Here is a 24,954-nt window from a genome sequence, read left to right on the forward strand (position 1 = left end):
GTCATGCAGCATTGCTTCTATCCTCAGATAGCTTAACTACACTGCTTGCTAAGCAATCAAGTCTCGGTAGCTAGTATTCATGGGAGAATGAATTAAAAATAAGTTTCAAGCTTGGCAATAAGCCATGTACACTGAGTGTTTTCTTTATTGTATTTCACATAAACTTGTGAAGAATTTATGCAAATCTAGATGGTGATCCTTTAAAAATATTATGTCAGGTTTCGTTCTCTTTAAGCATGTGGAAAAGGCTGTTACTCCAATACATCTTGGACAAAAAAACCTTTTATTTTAATCTCTTAATAAGAAGGCTATCTGTTTCTTTCTCTTTCTTTCTCTATCATTTTGCATCCAGTGAAGAACATAAACATCTAAGCAAACCAATAGAGTGAACTTTAGTAGCTCACTGATAGACAAGAAAATGAACGGTAGTACTGGGTTTGTTGATCATAAATGTATTTGCCACAGGCCAAACCACTGTAAATTTTGTAAAGCATGATGGCAGGTGGCATTCAGGTATTTGTGCTGGTACTCAGAGAAAACAGCAGCACTTGCTGTCTTACTGCAGTGAAGTTTTACAGACTGTTGTAATCACATAACAATTATACCATGCTAAAAAGGCAAAATTTACTGAGTCAATCTCAATGAACAGAGTTTTTAACAGTTCATGTATATTTACACACCCTGTGTGCCTCTATCTCAGGTGTATCTCAGGTGCATACACATATATGTGCATGTACTTACACTGTTGACCCAGTGAAGAACAGAATTCCTACACATTTCAAACTAGCAGTGCTTGATAAAACATACATTGTCAAGGCTGCTATTTCTACTTCTTTAGGAGAATCTATATTTTGAATATAAACTTAGCAAAGCAACCAATGTGAAAGTCTGAATTTGGAAAGATCTCCTTTCTGGCAAAAGAGGTGTGGGTGGTGTTTTATTCAGGCATTTGGTTTCATTTGGTTGGTTGAGGGTATCTGAGTCCTCACTATATGTAAAAATTTTCCAGGAAAGTGCATATAATTTTATTTTTAATACTAAAGGAACATGGATTCACTATAACACAGTAACTCTCATAATTCCTTTTTCAGTTGTTTATTGCGGCCATTTAAGCAGTGAAGAGCTTGCAACCTTGGCATGTTCCTTTCTCCTTACTGTACTTTCTGATCTGATGTGTCAGTACTATTGCTAGGAATGCATAACATTATGAGATTAGCTATAAAACTAACTAAAGCTCTTTTCCCTGTGAAGAACTCATTACTCATAAAGAGTAAGACTATCCAGTGCATACAGAAATGCACAGTGAACAAAAAGAAGACAGAGAAAATGAAAAAGGAATCCAGGAAAAAAAAAACCCAAACACTGATGGTATTTGATGTATAGAAGAGAAGAAATGAGTATGCTAGCATTTATGTATACATTGCCCTAGGTAGGTGCTTCTCCTGGTAAGCATCTCTGGTAGTTTCAACTTTTTCAGCCTCCAACATCTTTTTCATTTAAAATTATTTCCCAAATCCATCCGAACTTCTGGATCTTTCAAAAAAATGTGTTTGGCAGTTTTGATAACATTACTTGTTTTTTTCCACCTCTTCCTTGGAGGGGTTCTTGAAAATCACCTAGGAACTTGTCCTGTTATTTAGTGCAAATTGCACTTAGGTACAGCAGAGATTACTATATAAGCTTTTCAACACACCTATCAAAGCCAAAGGTCTTGGAAGAGGGAAGGGCAGATATTCTTTGAACTATAGCTAGAGAAAACAGGAGTAGGCAGCAGGTATCAGTTACCATTCTGCAATATGCTTGACTAGTAATAATGTAATCATGAAATACATGCTCCTTCTAAATTACCCAGAGATTTAGTAGTAGATAAGAGGAAATATTTTCCTCCTTCTTCATAGCAGTCAGCACTGTGGAGAGAAGAGAAAGTGAAATAAAAAATTATATAACTTTAAAGTTTGTGGTGATTTTCCAGAGCTTTCTTTTCTGGCAGGCAGTACAGTGCAAAAATCAGATAGTAGAAGTACAGCTTGAGTGCCATTGAGTGTCAGAGCTCCCAAGGAGGAGTGGAGGAAGGTGGAAATTGCTCACAGTAGCCACTGATCATTTTTGCTTGTTTTGTTTTGTTCTGTTCTATAATGGCTTTTGTAGCTGTTAAAAGAAGATAATTTGGTCAATTATATTTTTTCACTGTCACCTTAACTGATTTTTTGTAGCAATAGGAATGACTGAATGTATAGTTTATCTTCGTGGGAGGGGAAGGAATTACTTCAATCAGCTGCATTTCTTGGCACTTATACAGTATGTTTCCTGTTCTGTAAGCTATCTGCCTGGGGCTGCTCTGCAGGGCAGGAAGGGGGAAACTTCCTTACTTGCAACTCCTATGAATTATTAAGCATTCGTTTACATGCCTTACTTGAGGGAGATTATTCTTCCTTGACTTCTACTTTTCCCCAGAACAAAAATTACATACAATGTACATAACCTTGTCACAGGTGATGGATCAGTATTAGTGTATTGGGACTCTATCATACATATATATATATTTATACACGAGTGATATATTATTTAAATAAAACATATTTATGTTCTGTATTTATATAAACATATGATATATGTAAAACACTAACATGATTCAGCTTGTGTACCTGTCATTTTGTTCTGACATGCTTGTGCAATGTCGGCTCCTCCCAATTTGCTTGTACTAGTATGTTCAAAGAGGAATGATCTGAAATGCAACCCTAACTGTTGTTGTTATGGAATGAAAACCTTGCAACACAGGTTTTAAAACCCTTCTGATTTGTCAGAGTCACAGAACAGGTGGGGTCTTTTTCGTTTTCATTATTTTTTAAGTAAAGTTGGTGCTCCTTCATTACCTCCAGGAGCTGCAATGCAGAACGGCATTCGTCATGATAGAAAAAACCCTGGTGCTGCCATGCATGCAGAATGTACCGATTCCAGGCATTTACTGTCCACAAGAATACTTCCATAAGGCAGGAACCATGGTTTCTTTTCCTTCCTTGCGGGAGGCTGAGAGGGTATCCTGGGAAATCATCATGAGAAATCATCTCATAGTCTTTTTTGGTTTTTTAATAAGCATCGCTTCTGGCCAAGTAGGCAGGACGTTGGAGCACATGAGCCCTGGTCTAACTCTGAATGGTTATTTTTATGTCCCTGTAACCTCAGCCAGCTCAGATCCTGCTAACAGTGTCAGTGTGGCAGCCCCTCAGGAATGGGCTGACCAAGCTTTTGCAGAGTGTGCTGACCTCTGCAATCTGTTCCTGGCTTCCCAGCAAGTGGATGGTAAGTGAGCTTGGGTTTGATGACATACGCAAGCTGATTACTCCCTCTGAAATTCCAGCAAAACCGGGAATGTTCTGAAATGCAAGAGCTGGCATCCTCAAGACCCTGCTGAGTTGTTCTTGTCTCTGGGAGGATTGCCTCCGGTCTGTGGCTGTACTTCAAGGAAATTGTCACTGTTGAGGCACACATGGAGCTTGTTCCCTTCTTCCAAGGGCAGCTTCAGGGCTGCCTGTTCCTTGGGCAGCACAGGGAAGGCTACAAGGTATTCTCAGATGGGGAAACAGAACTTTGCAATGTACTGGCTTAAGAAAGCTCTGGTTGTATGTAGTGGTATCACTGTAGCACAGTTTATTTGTAATAGTCTTGCCAGGTACACTTCACAGTTCATGTCATTGAATTAACTGATTATTTTGCAATTTTACCTAGTTACATTTAGGCACACTTTTAGACAGCAGTCACAAGCACCCCCCAGTAGTAGGATTTTTTGAGAAGCAGTTGAAATTAGCTTCCTTTTTTCTTATTCTTAGATCCTTTGATAGTGTCACTGCTCTCAAAATAACTTTACAGAAATTCTGAAATTAGTTGTAATTCTGGAACAAGCATTCATTTCCTATTAGGTTCAAGCTAATACAATATGATTATCTTACTGCTGTTGCAGTTTGATGTACTCCAGAACCCTGTATAGAAAGGCAGAGCTTTCCTAGCGGCTGCTCTACCAGATACTTTTTCTTGGTCTCAGCCTTGATGTGAATTTAGTTTGAAGGAGTTATTGTTATCTCAAATAACAATGCTAAGGAAAAGTTAGCAATAGGGTTTAAGACTGGACTAATGCCATATGGATTATTTAAAAGCTGTGGGTTTTTAGTGGTGTTTGCAGTTTATAATCCAGGTAGCTAATTCTTTCAAAGGTAAACATTAAAAGTATGTTTTGTTTTCAGTAATGCTCTATATAGCAGAAAATTTAGATGTTCACAGGTGCAATTAAACTGTCCAAAACCAAACAGATTTCCTGACCACAAACTATTGTTTCTGTTCCAGCTTTGTCCTTTTTCTTCCTTTGTTCTGCACTCTGGACCAACATATTTACTGATGTTTTTCCTGAATGGGCAATATCATTATGTTATCGTATATGGGGGACAAAAGGAAGCAGGATAGGGTTTTCAAATTTCACAGTTGTTTGGAAATTGTGAAATTTGGGGTTGGTTGTTTGTTTTTCCAAAATTGGCAATCCATTCTTGTGTTTTAGAAATGACTCCCTCACAGTACAATACTATTACCTGGTTAATCATAAGGTACTTTGCAGCTAATATTGAACTCTTAATAATAAGCTTATAAAAAGACTGAGTTCTGTTCTTCCCAAGGGAGTCTATGTCTGTCAGGACTTACATAGCTGAAGCCAGCCAAAGTTGTGCAATTACATTTTTAAGCGCTTCCAAATAGTTTGCCAAAATTTTCTAATTGTTGACATCCTCGAAATATATGTTGCTGCTATCTTCCAGATTTTGTCGGTGTTCATGTTTTCAGTATTGTAAATGCTTCTGAGCAGCTAATTCATATGTACATCTTATGTATTTCATTTTGTGAATATCAGCAACAAAGTTGAGCTAATTTCTGAGCAATGTGTCTCAGGGACTGAAAATAGGAAATGCCACACTGAAGCACATTCATTATCCAGCTGCTTGGCTGTCCTCTTGTCCAAAATGGCTAGAGCCAGATGCTTCTGACAGAAGTGCAAAGAACTTCTCTTCCCTAATAATTAGAAATTCTTTTAAATACTAAAAAAAGATAAATACAATTTTTATGTAATTTGTCCATGTTTGACTGTTTTCTGAATGTTCTTGTTCTCAACAACTGTCTATTGCAATGAATGCCACAGTTTAATCTGGGGGGGTAAGTATCTTGGTTTATGGCTAAGTATTTGCTAAAGGCAAGTGTCATCTTGTTCCACACTTCCAAGGAGTTTTTTCGCATTTCTCTGAGTCCTTAATCATTCTGCAGTGTGTTTTTTGATATGGCTACATTACTGCTGCATGCAGTATCTCAGATAAGGCAACAGCATTGATTTGCCATAACATGTAGTGTTGTATTCTCCCTACTACCCTGCACATGTTGTAACACTATTTGCTTTTTCCTGTAGGTGTATATTGAGATCAGTGTCCTGCTGAGTTGTTCACAACAACGTCAAGTTGCCTTTCTTTACAGCTAATTTTAAACCTTGCGAGCATTTCTTTCCTATCTATAATATTTTGCATTTCTGGACCCTGAACTTCACTAGTCAGCCTGTTCCACTTGTTTAGTTACCTACTTTCTCCTGAAATTTTACACTTCCATTTTCGATTAGAATTTCAGATATTCAACCAGATATAACTGTGGATCTTACTGGTCTGAAACTCTGCTGATCATCCTATGAACGTTTTATAAAAATAGACACAATATTTGTTACTTCCAGTTCTTTTGCACATAAATGGTTTTTAATGAAGGCCTGTGTATTCTTAGCAGATCAGCCTGTTTATTCTGAAACTCTTTCAGCATTCTTGGATATTCACCATCTGGGCAGGTTGACAACTTGCTAACATACTGCTGTCGCTATCCAGGCCTTCCAGCAGGAAGTGAGAATGGGTCAGAAAGTCCCTTTTCAACTGAAATAATTCAGTAGGAAGCATAAAGTAATGCTGAGTTGAAAACAACTTTTGAGAATTCAAAAATTGATTTGATGAATGGGAAATTGGGAACAGTAACATAATTATTGCCATCATCCACTTAAGTTTATTTGGAGAATAAATAAACAATTATATGAATATAAATATGCATATTTGGGGGCAAATTGCTTTCTACTGTAACAAACTTGCAGACAGAAGTATTACACTAGCATAACTAATTGGAGAAATTCTAAGTCTCAAAGCACAAATAGAACACCACTTCTGTATAGCACACTGGAGGTCTTTGTAACTGTAGTTCATTTCAGAAAAATTCCTGAATAGGAATAGGGTTAGGTTGGCCTCTGAGCACTTTGTTTAAGTGAGCTATAAACAGAGACATGCCTGTAACGCCAGCCATTAGAATTCAGAGTCATCAGTAATGAAGAAAAGTTGCCATTAGCACTAAGTCAGGCAGTGTACCTTAGCTTGGTCTTGAGGAATTGAACTCCCCAAGACCTCAACATTTATCAGTTAGTTCCTGACCACAAAAATATGTTTAGCCATTCTAATCAATAGGAGTCTAAATCACAGCTTTACTACCATGCTCAGGTCTCCAGATCAGTGAGTATGGGAGGAGAAGGCTTGCAGGCATATGAAAGATAGCTGCAAGTGTTTGCAATACGTATTAACAAATCAGAGAGAAAATCTGCTGGGTAGTGGGGGAGGCATTAACAGCTGAGTGAACTGAGTGTTGGGGTTTGCATTTGCCATCTGCTGGTTTAACTTCTGTCCTGCCCTGGCAGGGCCCTTGCCCTTTCGGTGGGTGGTAGCCTGCTTACTGCTCCATTTGTGTCACCACTGTTGAGACTCATGTAACAGAGAGATATCAAAAGGAAAAATTGCCACAAATTGAGATCATGGATGTAGTGCATTAAGTTTGTAAGCCTCTTGCTGTATTTTGCAAGAACTGGGTGATCATCTGGATTTTCAGGGGTCCCTGCTGAGGAGGAACACATTATGTGTTTCACAGTAAGGAAAACATTTCCTTGAAAGGGAAGACTCCTGGACTCCCGAGACTTGCTGTGGGCTTATATTCTGTCCCTAGTTGTAACATTTTGGGCATGCTGACTTCTCTGCTTTCTTTTGGTGCTATTATCAGTAGTGTTCATCAACAGTCCAAGGACTGTTTGTTACTTCTGTGGTTTAAATATTCTTTATTTTCCATTGAATACTAACACAATATGTTGTAATGGTCATATACATAAATACAGCTGTTAGACATTTAGCTTCCCACTAGAACATATCAAAGCATATCACACATATTATTAACTACGCTAATAATTGTTTCCCATCCTCAAGTGTACTTTGAATGACTGTTATCACCCCTTCAAATAAAGTTAAAAAAATAAAAATAAGATAATTAAGAGAAGTTACAATTAAAATGCAACTCCAAACCACTAATACAATTTGTCCCTATTTCTGTTTGTTCTGTTGCCTCACAGAATGATATTTTTCCTTACTGAATTTTCTTCTTAGTAGGAAGAGTGCATTTTGGAGTATTTTTTCAATGGAAAATAAGTAGAAACAAAAACCCTGCAAGTCCTAGACATTACAATAGACAAAGAAAAAAAAGCTACACATAGTGTAATATCAGGTATTCTAGATGTATTTTATATATCCCTTCCAGAGTAGAGAAGTGTATATTCTTTTATATTTGTGCTCCATCAAAAATATAATGTAGTTGTAGGAAGACAATACAATTCCATTAACAGTTTTTTTCTGTGTTAGACATTAACATGACCAAGCAGCATCAAGTATCAGCAGTATCCATTAATAACCTTCAGTACTGTCTTCTATAATACTTTTAGTACTTTACATACTCACTCATAAACAAAACGATTGGGGAGTTTAGAAAACCCATTACAACTGCAGAAGACAACTAGTCAGCCACAAGTAACATAGACTTTGCTGAAAGAAATGGATTTTTTTAAACAATGTTTAAAAATATTACCAATGAATATATCATTAAAAGTTCCATTTTAGTTTTTGTCTGGGGATTCCACTAATACCAGAAGGAATACTGAGCAGAGAACCAGAACGGAATACGGCCTTATGCTCAGAGGAGCTGTTAAAATGCCCAGTCTCTGAAATTAAGAAGAAACAGCATAGGGAGCCACCTAATGAGCCTTTACGCTCTGCTACGTTAAGGATTATGAGTTCTGTTCTAAAAATACCCCAATTCCTTATGTGGTGCAATGAAGTGCTATACTTGCACAATAAGAAATTGTCTGTGAATCTCCACCTGACATAAATTGACTAGAGAAAGGGATTTTCAAAAGAGAACAGATTTAGATTCAGCATTTTATAGTGATTATTTGACCTTCCAAAAATGACATAGGCATTAAGAACTCCCCAAATCATTAGTGCTTGACTACAGGTAAAATTTCCTGAAGGAACAACCACACTGGTAACACAGTTGCGTACTTCAGCAGATTAACCCAGCAGATTAATCCTTTACCACCCTCCACTGTACCATGGGTAGTTTTACAGGTATTGTGAATGTAAAATTCTGGTGACTCACACCCTTGCAGGGTTTTAAATTCTTCCTTTATACCCAGGAGTAACAGTGAATTCCCAAAAGTCTGTCATATTATTTCAGAATAAGTTAACGCAGGAAAACAATCATAGCACTACTACAGCACAGGGCATGTAGCTGGCTGGCCCTGAAATGTAATTCCATGAAACACAACCTTCTCAAGGTACAACTGTGAGGCAATATACTGGGCTATAGGGTTTGTAGATAAATCTTGGTATCAGATTAGCAAGGTTACTCAACTCCACTTAAACTCAGCCAGATGTCCATAATATGTCCTTAATGAGGATACATAGCCATTATCTATATAATTTGATAGAGAGTGCATGTAGACAAGTATAATGGGAGAAATCAGATCAAAATCAGTGCACATAATTCAATAGGACCTTAAGTAAAAGACTGAAACAAAAGACAAGATGAAGTAGAAAACACTTCATGATTTGCTGGTAGATTGGAGATTGGTTCATGACTTTCCATTTCATTCCTTTGCCATGCAGGATGGATTGAAGAAGAGATGGACAAACTGAGCTGGAAATCACAGATGGGCAGCCAACATTGAGAAATAATAAAAGATATTATTTGGGTTCATCTGGGGTTTGAAATCATGCTCATATAAAAGCTAAAAATTTATAAAGGAAACCTGCCAAACAAGTGATGATTTATCAAGATGATTTTTGGAAATGTATTTATTAAGAAAAAATTTCAACTGTGAAACAGTTTAAAATCTTTCTAGTCACACTGTAAATACTTATGGAATAGGTAGTTATTAAGCCAAATACTGATCAGAGCATAGTTAGCTATGGATAAAAAGGCATTAGAAAAATTTTAGAGTAGTATTGTTCACATGGGATTTTTTTCAAGTAATATTTAATATAAAAACCCCTCTATTCTTTATTACAGAAGCATACTGTTTAGGACTGTCTTCTTAAAATATACATTATATGTCTTTTTTCTTAATGATTTCTGCTCCAGGTGCTCTCAACAGCACCATAATGCTCTGCTGGTTTTGGGGTCTCTGTGAGTACGGGGAGCAGCCAGCTTGCACAATCAGCTTGTGTGATTAGCTGACACGCATAGTATGATAAGTCTTATTTGCCAAACATCTGCGAATGTTAGAAATGTATATAAACATATGCAGTATTCATGTGTATATTTTAAAGATGGCACTGGAGCACAAAGCTTGATAACTTCCAGTGAAGTGCAAGGTGTCTAAAATCAACTTGAGCTCTCTTCCTGAGCTGCACCAAATGATCTTCAGCAGCAGTATAGGTTTCTCACAAGTGATGCACTAGATAAACAAAAAACTATTTTGAGTTTGTAACAGATTTTCATGCCAAATTCTAACTTGGCATAATTTAATAGATATAAGTAGCTTTCCTGGAGTTGCATGTGGTACACCAACTGAATTTGTCCTGCTGTATTCAAAGTTCCCTGAATTTCAGAAGTATCTGTTATTACTAAACTTCATTGCAGGATAATGGAAAAAAATGACTTCACATTCACTAGATTCATTCAGAATAATGAATAAATTCATTGAAGATTAAATAATTGGAATACAGTGGAAAAACTTGACAGGGACACACAAAATTCATGCAGGTGATGTGTGACAGAAATAGAACAGATATATTCAGATATAGAAATGATGCTAGCTGAAAAATAACCTGTGCTTCTAGTTTTCAGCACAGTAACAGCCACAGTATTACACCAGAGATTTACTTTGTGCTGCTTCTGCATGAGAGGGAGACAGACCTTTACATCATCTTTTATTCTGTTGATTTCTTTGTAAATTTTTAGAAAATCAGGTACTTGCAGCTATACACAGTACAAAGACCCATCCTACAACAGGATCTGTATAACTGAAAGCTTTTTTCTCAGTGGAGTCCTGTTTAAATCAGTGAAGATTCACATAAATGCAAGGACATGTCCAGGTGATAATTTACAGGATTGGGGTCCAATGCTGTATTTTTATCAAGAAGTTCTTGTTAAATGTAAAACCCACCTGATCTTCGATATTGTGTATCTTCCATGCAATATGACACTGCACTGGGCAAAATGCCTTCTGGGGTTTATTTTCTATGGGTATAATATATACACAAATAAAAAGTATCACCTGCAAATAATATTTGGAATGTGAAAGACACAAAATGTAAACATTTTATTTGGCAGTTGTTTCAAACAGGTGAATAAATAAATGGAAAATTACATCTTAATATTCTTTATAGCAACAGATGCAGTTGCACACATATTTACATATTGTGGATGCAAAGAACAGTTAATTTAGTTTCTTTTTGTTAAAAAATGCAACTTCCAACACCACTAGACTTGACAATTAAAGATGAAGATACTAGTAATACTTTGTTCTAGCAATCTCAACTTTTAAAGGCATTCATTTGGAAGTAAGATAAGAGAGTCATCATGCATTTAGTTCATTTTGTCCACTTATGGTAGAAAGTCTGACGTAATCTCAGAATTATGAGTGTCATGCGCTTAAGTCAACTATGACATGTTTATAAATCAATGTAGTTCCCTTAAAACTTGAAGCAAAGAGAAAATCTCGTTTATCGATGGAGACATGTATGAAAGATCTTGGTGCCTGTACGTTTAATTCTTGAAACTTCACAAATTTTGCCTTTTCAGCATCCCAATAATAGACTTGAGTGAAAGAATAATCACTTCCAAGAATGGCATATTGATAATTATTTATCTGAAGCGGTTGGAATACCATTGACCCTCGGGATGGCATCCTTTGTAAATCCAGAAATGCTGAACCACCCCATTTCATTACTTTAGAGTCCCCAATAAATCTTGTTAAGCAAATGTATACATCCTCTTTCACTTTGAAATGTTTCACTGCATATGCATCTTCCATATCTTGGATATCAAAACGCTTAACAAATTCATTTGTTCCTTTGTTCCATTGATATATTACAGGTCTTTGGGAACTACTTGACAGAATTAAATGTGGTTTGCCAGATATTTCAAGATACTCCACATCAGTATCTCTGTACCAGGCGTGCAGAGACTGATGGGAATAAAATCCATTCCCATTCCATTTGTAAACTGTGGTGAAACCAGCCTTTGAACTGTCTGCAACAACAAAATACCAGTCTTCAGCAATCCTGAAAGTTTCAATGTCATTGGGTTTTCGGATTTTAAGGATTTCAATATCTTGAATTTTTATAAACTTATTAGCAAAAATATCTCTTTTGTATATGTGGGAGCCTCCAAACAGCTGTGCGACAATGACATACAGCTGACTCTCAATAACTATAGGTTTACACACAACAGTTGAAGTACCTATAAAAAGAAAAGACAGAGTTAGCACCACTTTTTGGATCAGCTGTTGTAATGTTATTTGTCAAGCAGTGTTCATACCTGTAATGTTGTCGTAATTCCTGAACATCACTTCTACATGGTCCCATTCAAGAAAGATGCATTTTCCGGTAAAAGGCTGAGCAATAACCACATGTTCATCATTCATATATGAGAAAGTATCTACTGACAGAGATTGGTATGGCAGGGACTGATAAACTTCAAATTCTGCAAAAGTGCACATAACATATGATAATTACAGAGATACTTTCCATACTGTACTGAAAAAACATCTGCTTAACAGATACCAATTTATTACAAATTACAGTATTTCATCACTAGTCCAATTTTCCTGATAAAGGAGCACTGCAACTTGTTTGTCAATCTTTCTCAATTAAAAGAGGTGCTGTTTTATGTCCCAGTTCTCCCCAGTTCTCCAAATCCTTATATAGCATATTAAAGTCTGAGTAGAAGCCGCAGTATAAGACCCTACTCCCAAGTGAGTGTCAGACTTACACCTCCACAGAATTCATACTGATTTTAGTGGAAGTTCCATCCAGTATGCAGACGTCCTGCAAAAATGGACCCTAGAATAAAAAATACATAGCTTTGACTTAAATTTAACAAGATTAAGTAATTTGAAGCACATTACCTGTAATAATGCAATCAAATTCTTTTGGAGAGAGGCTATTGATCTTGCGCTTCTTATATTCTGGTGGGCTTTCACAGTAAATGTCTTCAACTGTTGCATTGGTGCTGCCCAGCCATTCCACCAACCACTTCAGTTTGCAGTCACAATTAAATGCATTGCCTCTAAGATCTCTACAACAAATAAATCATGCATTGAAAATAAGTAGTCAGCTGATATATTCCTCTTTGCAGGACAACAACAAACTGGGCTCTTGTTAAATATATGCCCTCTTGCTTATTCTCAATTGATGCCTTCCTGGTTTAATTTGTCCTGACCCATAGTTAAATCTATATACCAGAACCCACACAGATTTAATTATGTTAAGGTAATCAAGGAGAATTTAACTTGATGGTCAGTAGGAAATTACTGATTTCCCTGAGTTTACAGGTACACAAAAGCCTACCAACTGTTGACCCCATATTTCAGGAGGTTGTTTCTTTTGGATTACCCTTTCTCAATATGAGCATTCTAGACAACAAAACCAAAATGAATGTAACCTGATGGTCAGCCAGTCAGTATTTGCTGTCTCCTTTGGATATACTCATTTAGGGCTTTAAGAGACACAAGCAAAGGAGTTCTGTTCAAGTCTTTTACAGCTGTCTTCAGTCAGATTTCAGATGTATGTACAGGAACGGACAAGTGCCAGCACCAGACTGTGTAACCACCTGGCCATGATCAGTCATGCCAGGTAATGCTACCAGATACACCGACCATCTCCACATCTTACTACTGCAGCTCTACACTATGAATCCAGACTACCTTGTTAATACAAGGAGCAGGCAAAGGATGTTTTGTGCTCATTATCTGAAATCAGGTGAACCAGAATTTGGTGTGTTGTAAACAGGACATATTTCAGTGAAGCAACTATGAGATTTATCTGTTTATCTGTATTTTGTATTTGTACTGGTATTTAAGTAACATATTTAAACAAGTTCATGTTTTGGTTTGGTTGCAGTTAGATTTAGTATGGGACATGCTACTTACTAAGACACATACTTCTGTGATAAAAGATAGCCTTCCCAGAAATTATTTGCACGTAGAAATGTTACTCCATTAAATATCTTCCACCCTCCCCTCATGCCGTGCTCTCTCATGCATCCCTAAGGATGCTTCCTTCGTATTCACTAAGTCTTAATGAACATGCAGCTCTCTTACATAACTACAAACAATATTACTTATCTTCACAACTGATAAAATATTCAAAACTAAAGCAAATTATCATCAACAGAAGACAAAAACCAAGCCTACCCATATTGGGTAGTCTCTACCCAGTAGTAAGATCCCATTACTGGCTATCAGTTTGAATCGTTACTCAGAATGTCCTCTAAAATAATATCTTTATATTTTTAGTATAATTAATAGATTAATTAATTGCTTTCTTACACATTTGTTAAAGAATCCAAGCCTTTGAATATGTCTTTTGGAAGCGATTGGAGATTATTATTTGCGAGACTCCTGTAAAAGAAGACACTTCAGTATCAGTGCTAGTTCATGAAATAACAGTTTTGCAAGGTGTAATACTGTGTGGGATTTTTTTCTTAAGGTAAAGAACTCTGGTATTCTCCAGCACTTAGTTCTAAAAGACTGCTTTTAAGAATAGCTCATTTACTTTGTGACTTTTTCTTCCACTAAAATGCCATACCTCCTTCTGCTTTCTCACTCTTCAGCAGCTTTGCAGCATTTACAATACTTCACTTAGCAAGGTAAAAAGTGCAATCACCTCTGGTGTTTTGCCAACACCATTATTTTAAAACAATCAGTCATGATTGGATCTACTGATGTTTTCCGTATGAGATACCAATACATGGTGTTCATATTTCTGCAATTTCCCCACATTGTATATCTTCTGGAAGGAAAATCTTAATATTCGGTTTTATTCCAGTGGACTTAGGTGTAGCTCATAGTTTTCGGAAATGTGCATTAATAGACAAGAAATTGCTGATCAGCGCAAATTTCTCTCCTGGAATGTGCATGTGTGTGTGTGAGTATGTGTGAGAACAGCAAAAAACTGCTGTCAATTCCTAATTTTTAATGTTGGGAAAACTCGTTTAAATTCAGTGAGTATTCTAGCCTGTAAAAGTGACGAGGAAATGTGAGCAGACTTTGAACAAGCAATATATAACATTTCAATCAAACATGTCTGTGTGAGTCCACCAAAGGTCTGGATTCTCCAAGATGTCACTAAGGGCATGACAGGAAAAGAATAATGTTGTAGGGTACAGCTTATGCCTCTTTTGACTAACAAAATTATTTATTACTTATGAGAAGAAAAGAAAATGGAATTAAATCATTCTAGTTTAAGATCCCAGTTAGAATCTGTAGCTAGTAAGACTTAGAAACTCTTCTGTTTTCGCTGGTAAACTTAAAAGTTATTTATTAACTACAAATTCTCTAGCCAAGCAAAGCCACTTAGGCATATCCTTAAATTCAAGAACAGGCACAGATATACTAGGTCTGCTGCCTCATTTAAAATTAAGTGTTTGCCTTATCAGGAATAGTAAATATGGGATGATGCCATTAGTTCATTCTGACTTCACCACTTCCAAAGTACATCTGATTCTAACACCGGTGTATGATCACGTGCTTCGCTTATGCTTAATTTTACACTCAAGAGCAATTCCTTAGAAGTCAGGTAACTCATATAGAGAAAGCTAAGTAGACTTGCAAGCTGAGGCAGGTTTAATGCCCTATATATTCTTTGATTATTATTATATAGCAAATTGAAAGGGATGATGTACTTTGAAGTAGCAGTGGTTCACCACTGCCATGGGAATATGACTGACAGAAAAATTTACACAAGGTTTACACATTTGCCAATTTTTGGATGAAAAGTATGCATTTTATATTCCACTGCTACAAAGCGTATATTAGAAAACACTGGCTTGCCTGGATGGTGCTGTACATGGTATTTGGTTTATAATAAGAGAGTAACAGTTGAAGCAAACATGCAGTTAAACTTATGGTCACAGTTCTGAAAGAAATGCAGTCAAAATTCTATGTTTTGTATAGAAATTATTGTCCAACCCTAACTAAGATTTTGACATTAAATTAGTAAATTAGTAAAAAAAAATGCTATTTTTCTTTAATTTTTCTGTTCTTAAATCTACTCTGGGGAGAAAATAAATCCTGTTGCATAACGACAAATACTAGATGGCTCTGTTTTACAATAAGGACATGCTATAATTATCAGTTAATTGCATTACAAAAATACAAATGTTTGGATAGCTTACTGCATTGCAAAAGTTATGTTGTGAAAAGGAAGCAAACAATAAATAGAACAAAGTTCATCTTCTCTAACTTCATGGAACTCATTTGTATGCTTATTTACTATGATTCTTTGAAATATATTTTATGTACACAAGTACTCTCATGTTTCTTAAATGAGAAATGCCTCAGGGTGCCAAATGATTATTATTAACTGTACGTGCAATTTTCCCCAAAGGGTGGGGAGTGGTTCTGCAAGCAAATAAAACTAGTCACATTCTGTGGTTAATGGACCTGCCTTTGCAGTTATTTTCTGCAAATTTCTCATTGTCTTCATGAATAGCGCTCCATGCGCAATAGCAGCATGATGCACAAATCTATGTCCCAAAAATGTGCATGCACGCACATGCAAACCGCATTGGCTCCTCAAATGTGGTTCTGTCTTTTTCATATGTTTTCTCTTGTGAAACTGCTGAAGCATCCCCAGAAACCAATGTAACAGGCAAGACATTACTCTTGGACTGTATGCTCTGTGGAGAAGAAACTGTGCCTTCCTCTGTGTTAGAAAAGCAATTTGCTCACTGGCAGCAACAGCTACTAAATAAGTAAATGAATATGATAAATAATGTACTGGACCCATTTGTGAATATAAAGCTATTCATGTGCATAAATATTTTGAAGATAGGGTCCCAGTTACCAGCCTTATCCAATTATCTGCCTTTTTTAACAATGCTATAATTATGCCTATACCTCTAATACAGATTTTTATGGGATGTGCACAGCCTGTTTATATACTTTTTTCCCTCTCCTCTTTCTTTCTTCTTCCTCAGACCCAGAGCCATCTACACCAGTAGTCTCAGTAGGCTTGGTTTCAGCCAGCTATGAGTCTTGTCTGTTCTGGCCAGAAAGGGCAAAGTGTTTTATGGTACATTTACTATGTGGTGAAGGATGTGGTAAATTGCAATTCAACTATTATATTTATGCATTAACTGTTCAAAATGTAACCTCTGCTTTCTCTCCTGTGTCAAAATATAAGAAAGAAAAAGTTAAATGACCCTGTTTCAAAACCCTCTTGGAGGTTATTGTGTTAAGGCCAAAAGGTCAGAATCCACTCCCCTGCCTATGACACACCCCCAAGATGTATGCTTCAGAATGGAAATGCTCACAGCTGGGTATAAACCCATGTCAGGCACACCCCACATGTGTTAGCCTCCTTTTCTTACAGTATTTTTGTATTTTTATGTTTTCTTGGAGTACATATTGTATTTTCAATAAATTTATCATTTGCTAAAATAAAATTATTGCTAAAAGATAAACTTGATGTAAGGTAAGAGGCAAAAGCCTGTTTAAAAACTGTCTTGCTAGCTCTGAGCATAAGGATGCTACTCTTGTGTTTGCAGGGAAATGTTACAGGTATTTGTTGCCAGTGTGTGTTGCACCTGCTGAGCACAGCGTGAGAAATGCCTCCGCTGGTGTGAGCATGGGAAGCATTCCTCCCAACAGCCACATTAGCATCCAGAGTGCCTTTGACTAATTTCCCCTCTCGGCTAATGCAGCAACGGGGCCACAGCATGTCAGAGGGCAAGGGTTGGCCGTCTTTCCAGGACTGCTGAAGGGCTGAGCAGCAACATGAGGAATGTTAAGCAGACCCCAGTGTCAGTGCCTGTCAGATCCCAACTGTGGGATGCTCTTGCTCACATGCAGGAGGGGACAGGGTGCAGCGCAGGGCTTTGAGCCAATCCTGCTGGAGTCTAAAGGCTGCTATGCCCTACAGTTAAGTGGAAGAAGTGGATCAGTAAGTCATAATAAATGCGTCTTGTTGCAACTCTTCTATTTAAAATTGTTCTGGGTGGGAATTTACAAATTTGATTTGGTCAAATTCTGCTGGATATGATGAGTGGCTGAATTGGACACAGGTATATAGACAGTGATGGCCTGTCTCAGGAATGGCTATAATACTCTCCTGGATACACATCAGGCTGGGGTACCTGGGAAGAGGCGCGTGTCCACCCCTCAGCCTCTCACCACTGTGGCACCTCAATGCTGACCACAGCGCCCACACCTTCCTCCTCTCCACGTCCCAAACTGGGACTTGCCTCATCAATGCCAAGCTTCCTGACCCATCGTGCTTTCTCCCTGCTCCTACTCGCACAGCTGGAAATCCCCAGTGCTCTGAGCAGAGAAAGTCAGGAGCTACTCCCAAACATGTACTGCTTGGAAGCTCTTTGGGTCCTGGCCTCCTACACATACCACAGTTTGGAAGTCTGTGGTGGAAGCACAAAGATTAACATTCTAATTAAATGACTATTAATACTACTTAAGTAAATGTGAACAGCTATATATCAAAATGCAAAATTCAACAACACAGTGGTTCAGTTACTATATTAAATATACCAAGTAATATATTCAACCACTTTACTTACAGGTGAATTAAAGATTTCAGTCCTCTGAAAGTATTTCTTGAAATTGACTTAATGCTGTTGTTCTCTATGAACCTGTAACGGGTCGTAAAGTCATTCTGGTCAAAGCAATGCCTGGAACTTGGAAGCCCACCCACTCTATTCAATAATGCCAGGAAATATACTTTTGTCCACTCACAAATATTCTAGATGAGGAAGGCCCATGAAAGCATCATCACTAATAACATCAAAAGTGTTGGATGTAAACAATCTGTGTAAAGAGATGCAAAAGAAAAGACCATTAGGTTATTAGCATCTTTAGAAAACAGTTCAGCAAGCCATGGTAGGCCAAATTTCCACTGCCTGGTTTCATGGTTTTGTCTGTGCAAGCACTACAGGATTGTAAGGCTGATATATTGCACCATAGTTTGGTGCAAAGGGAAGGACCCAACAACTCATTGCTTTGCCTACTGGGGCCATCTGATAAAATTCCATTGACTTCTGTGGGATGTAAACGTGGGTTTACCATGTCAGTAAAACAATAGGATTGTACAAGTGCCACTGGAGACATACTTGGACAACAATGAAATGTTCAAGTACTACAGAGGTCTAAATTGTCTTAAGAACACTTACTTTTGATGACAACATAGGGAAAGTATCCTGCTGGTTAGCCAGATATCAGGTTGAATTTGCACTACTGACAAGCAGGAAAATCCTCTAACTTGTAAGATAAACTTGTGAGCATATTTGACCTGAGGGTACTGAGAAGTTACGGAGAAAAAAATGGAAAATCTCTTAATTTAGTCAGTGTTCAAATCAGAACTATTTTTAAGACCACGTTATACCTGGTGGAGATAGCTCTTAGTGTGTGCATGTATTTTTCATCCATCTAGCAGTAAAAAAACAGCAACACATTTAATTTTATGTAATTTTGTAAGCATTAAAAGTGGACTAGCATTGATTTTTCCAGCTTTATGTATGCTTATCAGTCATGTTTGCATTTGTCCATTTTAATTCCGCTCTGGACTGCCACACCTTTAATATGGTGAGGCATTGTCAAGTACAATGAACTTTACCCCAGTGGAATACTAGATGCACATCTATATTTTATTCAGTCAGACATGATGGATAAATAGATTTTCGCTATGACATCCTTAGGCATTCAGGAATGCAAGATTTCCAAGTATGAAATAACAAATCTAATGAGTTAATCTCTTATTTTGAAGTTTGCATTAAGAATAAATTGCAGTTGATTTATTTTTGCACTTGGCTATTGCAGACTGTCCTTTTTTCACGTTATATGCATGAAAAATATAAGCAGGAAATTCTTCTTTTGTTAGAAACAATAAATACTTCTCTTTCTTAGAGAAAATAAGTATTTTTGTAAAATCTCTGAACCAGAAGAACAATTCAGCTGCCTGCAACTAATTTTATTTTTCTGATGTGATTTCACTGGATAATTTTTCCTTTTCTGCACTCTACCCTCCTTGCAATTTAAAGAACAGGGTGGTATCTCTTTAAATAGTATAGCTATTTTAGAGATTGCCAGGCTTATAGTATAGGTCTTGCACTTGGTGAGCTCATTTGCCTCCCATCTCGTACCTCTCCCCAGTGGCTGTATCACACTTATTTGATGCACAAAGTGACTTTTCTCTCACTCTTTGGCATCAAACACCAGATTTGCTAGGTCTGTGACCCACCAGCTAGCTACTTCTGGGGACAGAGGCTGACGATATCGCATTGTAGCTCGGGACTATATTGCTTAGCAGGAACGGTACGCTGCTAGCAGGTATGGATCCTGGTGCCATGATTACCTCCCTTCTTTCTACAGGCTTTCATGTCATCAGTTTATAAGGGCACTCTCAGCACATTGCTGATACACAGAGTTATGAGTGCTGGAGGTAAGAGCGGGGAGGTTTTCTCTACATTTAGGTAACACTCCTGCTGGCATTTCACCATAGCTGTGTTTTTGTTGTCACGGAGAGAGCACAGAGTACACCATCCATGCTATTCAATAGGAAAAGCTGTCCTGGCCTGGGACTTAGGAGTATGTTTAGCACGAGACCATGATTTTTCCAGAGACCATTGCTGCTACTACAGTAAAAATAGTAGTAAATAATAATAGCGGCAGATACATGTCACACTAAGAAATGTATGACCGGCATACTGGAGATACCAAGTTACATTTCGACTTTAAAAATGTAAAGCTGGAGACTATTACATAGAAATACATATAGGCTGCTAAATCTTGCTATTGGCTAAAACTACTAATACAGCTATAATCATGCAAAGCTAATACTTAGTATAATTTTTAATTAATCTGAGTTATCCATATTCTTATTTCCCTTACTATCTTCTGCCAAAGGTGGAAATTTTTCTTTCCCACGTACAAACTGGAGTATTGGCCCCACAGATATAATCCTGCTCCTATGATCTGTGTTTAAGGAGTCATTTGCCTTAGATCTGCAGCCTGACTTTTCAAAGATGACAAGCAGCTCAGTTACCATGTCAGAAATATATCTGCAAAACAGAACACTTGTCAAAACCCATAATGGAACAAAACCTGCTTTTCTGGGGTCAGAGCTTTCGTAGCAGCATTTATTAACAGCAGCTTAGAACACGCGTTTCGGTGTACGGCAGATCATGCAAATTATTACCATTACCAAAATGCTGTAAGCCATTGTCAGACCCCACTGTGCCAGGTGCTGTAATTACTCAAAATAAGATGACTGTCTGTCCTACTCCACCCTACCCAATTCTGCCTCTCTGGCAGTGGGATCGCTAAGTGTAGGTGGTGTATCGTAGCCAAGAGAGATGATGTCCTACTCACTCTCTTCAGATACAAGCTCCACCAATGCTGCTATTTTTCTCTTTCCTATGAAAGGCCCATTGCAGGAATTACATGAAATGTATCCCTTTTGTGATCTGTGACCACCTGGGAAAAGCTTCTCCAGAATAAAGCACCATGGAAAAGCATTTAGGTTTCCATAGTAACTGCATTTACCTATTTACCCTGTACCAAAATTGTACAGTACGTCTGCACCTCCTTATCAGCTCCACTTGAGGTAGCAGAGTACAGCTAGGGTCAGGGCTTCAGCTATCAGTGCACCAGCAGTTTAATCTTACAGCTGTGGGGCTCCAATACATCAACATTACACCTCTGACCACATCTACAGTGCACAGGAAGTCCGTCTGGAACAGACATCTGATTTTGATTTTGATCACATCAGGGAGTCTGTCTTGCCGGGTTTCTGAGACAAATCTGGGTGTGTGTCAGGCTGGCAGCACATCCACTATAAACAGTCCAGGTTACACCCCCTCTACCTCTGTATAGCTCACAATTATATAATCGTATGCCCACATTTCTAGGAAAGCCTGTGAGCCTGTAAAAATCCTATATAGAAATGCATCTAATATTTCAACATCCCAAAATATTCTCTTCCTGCGTATACCTCATCACAGTATTTCATTCTGAAATAACTGCATAAATTTTTTAATTGAAATAAAATCTTCATTACTTTTGTGGGGTTTTTTCAAAAAACATGAAATAACAAATAGGGTCAAACCCAGGCTCTATGAAGGCAAAACTCCCACTGAAGTAACTAAACTTCCACAGAAGTCAATGGCAATTTTACATGGAAAAGGACTTCAGGACCTGTCCCACTGCAGTGAAGGGCCTGATCTGAGGGGTTCTGAGCCCACAGTCAATGGGAGTTGCAGATGGGCAGCTTTCTACTGGGATCAGGCCCCGGGACTGCAGAAAAGAAACATGAATAGTTTTTGCAATGCTCAAGTCCCTGCTTTAATGTTAATTAAAGTATAATGAAGATAGCATACGTTCTGTCACCAAAAGCTTCACCATGTAATCATTCAAAGTAGCACTGACAACAGATAGCCTTGCAAAATACTAAGTAGACACACTTTGAAAAAATTAAACATGCACTGTCTTTCAAATTGCTAAAAAGTCTTGTATTTTGTCATCTAATTAATCTTCTCTTCCAGTTTCTTATAAAATTAATACTGAGACCCTTTCTAAAATATTTATGGATACATATACATTTCATAACAAAAATTGTATCATATAAATATTTCTCACAGAAGCTGCAGAGATGGTGTGAGCAAAAAACTCCCTTCTGGGATTTTAGTAAAAGCAGATCTCACAAAGGATCTGGAAAGAAGAAAAAAACAACCTTATATTAATGTAGTCTCATATACCCATGGTTATAATACTGATCTGGTCATCACAGAGAAATTTATTTATAGAAGTAAAAAAAAATAAAAAAAAAAAAAAGAATGTTACAGGTTTCATGTAGTATAGAAGAAGGTATGAAATGGGATGTGTGCACATACACAGATAGAAAGACAGATGAAAGATATGAAAAAATCAGGATTCAAGGATGCAGCACAATTTTAACACATTAGCCGATGATTCTGAATGCTGGAGGTACTCCCTGCAGCAAGCATCCTTCCGTATGCACTGAAAACACCACACATCCTAGTTCATTTTAAATCATAAATTAAATAACCAAATGCTTACAGCCCTTACAGTGAGATAACATCAGGCGGAACGCTGCGAGGAATAGATCTGGCATTTTCACATAAAGCATTATCTTTGGTACAAGTACACCAGGCAGGACATTTTGGCTTCACTGGTTTCTTCCCTTCAGTCAGCAAAAGCACAGATAAAAGGCATAAGAAATAAGCAATTCTTCTAAAGGGTCTGCTGGCATTTCCCATTCTTTTGATCCGCTCTCGTTCCAGCCAGTTGAAAGAATATCCCAAAACATGAACAGGGGTTCTTTATTCAGCCATTGGATGTCTTTCTATAAGTCCAGGTCAATATTTGTCTCTGCTTTCCCAACCCTTTTCTTTCTCTTTCACTCTGTTTTTGTAGACAGAAACCTGCAGCTGATCTGTATGTTTCCACTCACTCAGGCAATGTACTGCTCAGAGAAGAGACCTGCGAGGTGCTGTAAGATGGGGAAAATCCAACCGGCTGAAGGGAAAAAAAAAAAAAAGAAAAAAAAGAAAAAAAAAGACTTGCATCACCACAAAAACACTGAGCACAACACAGCATTAGATTGCAAAGTGATGTAACTGAGAAATACACTGCTTTCTGTTTTCAGAGGGAGGCCCTTTCCCTGTTACCAAAAATAGTACAGCATTATGTTTTGCTGGTGGGTGGGTGAGTGGGTGTGGGGTGGAGTGAATGTGTGTGGGGGGAGAAATCAGTCATCTCTTACTGGATCCCTACAACCTCGTGAACCTTTGAGAATTATGCTTCATATATTGCAAGCAGCAGAACTAACAGCAGTATTCACAGGAAAATGAAATCGAGTGAAACCATCAAAAGCATTGCTGCAAAAGCTGTTAGATTAATTTTTATCCTTAGCCCTTATTGCACATATTTGTACCAGTGAAAAACAAGCTGCCACACATGGAAAATATTACAATGTATGAGAGAATGCCTACAACTGTCATGCCTAAACAAAATATTTTCTCATGCAACCCCAACTGCTTTTTTAGAAAAAGAACCATTCTTATTTGTTACATGTTTTCTGAGCTGGTTAAATAAAGTGGCTCAAGCACCGTTCAAAATGGACAACATTAATTAAAAGTTCAAATTAATGTATTTGCTTGGAGACTGGTTTGATCATTTTAGATGGAAAAAAGAAAATTTTTATTTAAACACCAGCTATGTTAAACCTGCAGTTAAGAATGGACCTTCTTTGAAAAGTGACAGGATAGGGACAGATCTTGATGGTAATAATGAATCTTTGCAATACTGCCTGAAGGCTGCAACAGAAATTAGTGCTAAGCGCAGTATGAATACTCTGTAAGATACAGTCCTCTGCCTGAAGACTACAATAAACTACATTAAGTATTTTATAGGGAACTTCAGCAGCACCTAGGTGTTACATAAAGAATGGTAAGACAAAACTAATGAACACCAAATAGCTGGAAAGCCATATGGGATGATTTTTTTTTTTCTGATATAGGATTGCTATTAGAAGAGTTTTGCAAACTTTAATAGGTCTTGACACTTGCCTGTCAGACTGGCAGCACTGTTTATGTTACACAGAACACAAAGCATACTAGGGTCGACACAACGGTACAGAAGTTTAATACAGTCATGCTCGCTATTGGCTCCTTCATGTAGGTGCTGTGTCCTCACCAGATACTTGATCTCCTGATGAGGAGATCTCTTTTCTGGTCACTCCTCCTTTGATTCCACATAGCTACCTGGCTCTGGCCCATTACTCCTGCTCTACAAGCCATGAAATCCCAAAACCAAATCCCAGGCCATGTCTATTTTCCTCAGGAACAATACCAGCGAGGCCCTAGTGCCCAGCAGGAATTTCATATGCTGTGGGTGAAAGATGGCAAAGGGGAACAACAGCCTGCAAAACTGCAAGAAACTCAGTGTATGGATACTAGGCAGGACCCCAATGTTGCTGAATCCTTGCCTGGGTGGTGGCTGAGGTCTGACTCCCTGGGTTGAGAGGATACCCACTGAGCTCACACCCAGTGGTGGGACTGCATCCTCTGATGACCTCTGGGGATGGCCAGAAACATCCAGAAAGCTTTCAGAGGCAAAGGGCCACCTCCAAAGGCCCTGCTGGGGGAGGACTCCAGTGCCTATGCATTGGAATGCTCCCCACCAGTCACCCGTGCCTGCAGAAAAGGGCGTCTTGCGCTTTCTCAGCTCCCTTGCTCTCTGCGGTGCATTTTTTTTAAAACTCTTTATTAATTTAAGTGCAGGCCCATGTTTTTGCTCTTAAGAAAATCTTCCCTGTCAGCAGTCTCTCCTGAAGC

The 24,954-nt window shown here is 37.9% G+C and overlaps 1 protein-coding gene across 2 annotated transcripts in view; it reads right to left on the bottom strand.

The window, feature by feature from the left end:
• Positions 1-7,589: 7,589 nt before the first annotated feature.
• Positions 7,590-24,954, bottom strand: part of LGI1 (leucine rich glioma inactivated 1) — a 35,050-nt gene continuing 17,685 nt past the window's right edge. For both annotated transcript variants that reach the window (XM_074830934.1, XM_074830932.1), the window contains exons 2-9: positions 22,685-23,134; positions 22,235-22,306; positions 18,338-18,409; positions 18,163-18,234; positions 13,919-13,990; positions 12,497-12,666; positions 11,908-12,072; positions 7,590-11,829 (exon numbers count right to left, since the gene is read on the bottom strand). In XM_074830934.1, the coding sequence (XP_074687035.1) occupies positions 11,012-11,829; positions 11,908-12,072; positions 12,497-12,666; positions 13,919-13,990; positions 18,163-18,234; positions 18,338-18,409; positions 22,235-22,306; positions 22,685-22,875 (1,632 nt within the window). In that variant the 5' untranslated portion in view covers positions 22,876-23,134 and the 3' untranslated portion in view covers positions 7,590-11,011. The remainder of the gene's footprint in view (positions 11,830-11,907; positions 12,073-12,496; positions 12,667-13,918; positions 13,991-18,162; positions 18,235-18,337; positions 18,410-22,234; positions 22,307-22,684; positions 23,135-24,954) is intronic.

The sequence above is a fragment of the Strix aluco genome, chromosome 7 (assembly GCF_031877795.1).
Source record: "Strix aluco isolate bStrAlu1 chromosome 7, bStrAlu1.hap1, whole genome shotgun sequence".
Taxonomy (NCBI): Eukaryota; Metazoa; Chordata; class Aves; order Strigiformes; family Strigidae; genus Strix; species Strix aluco.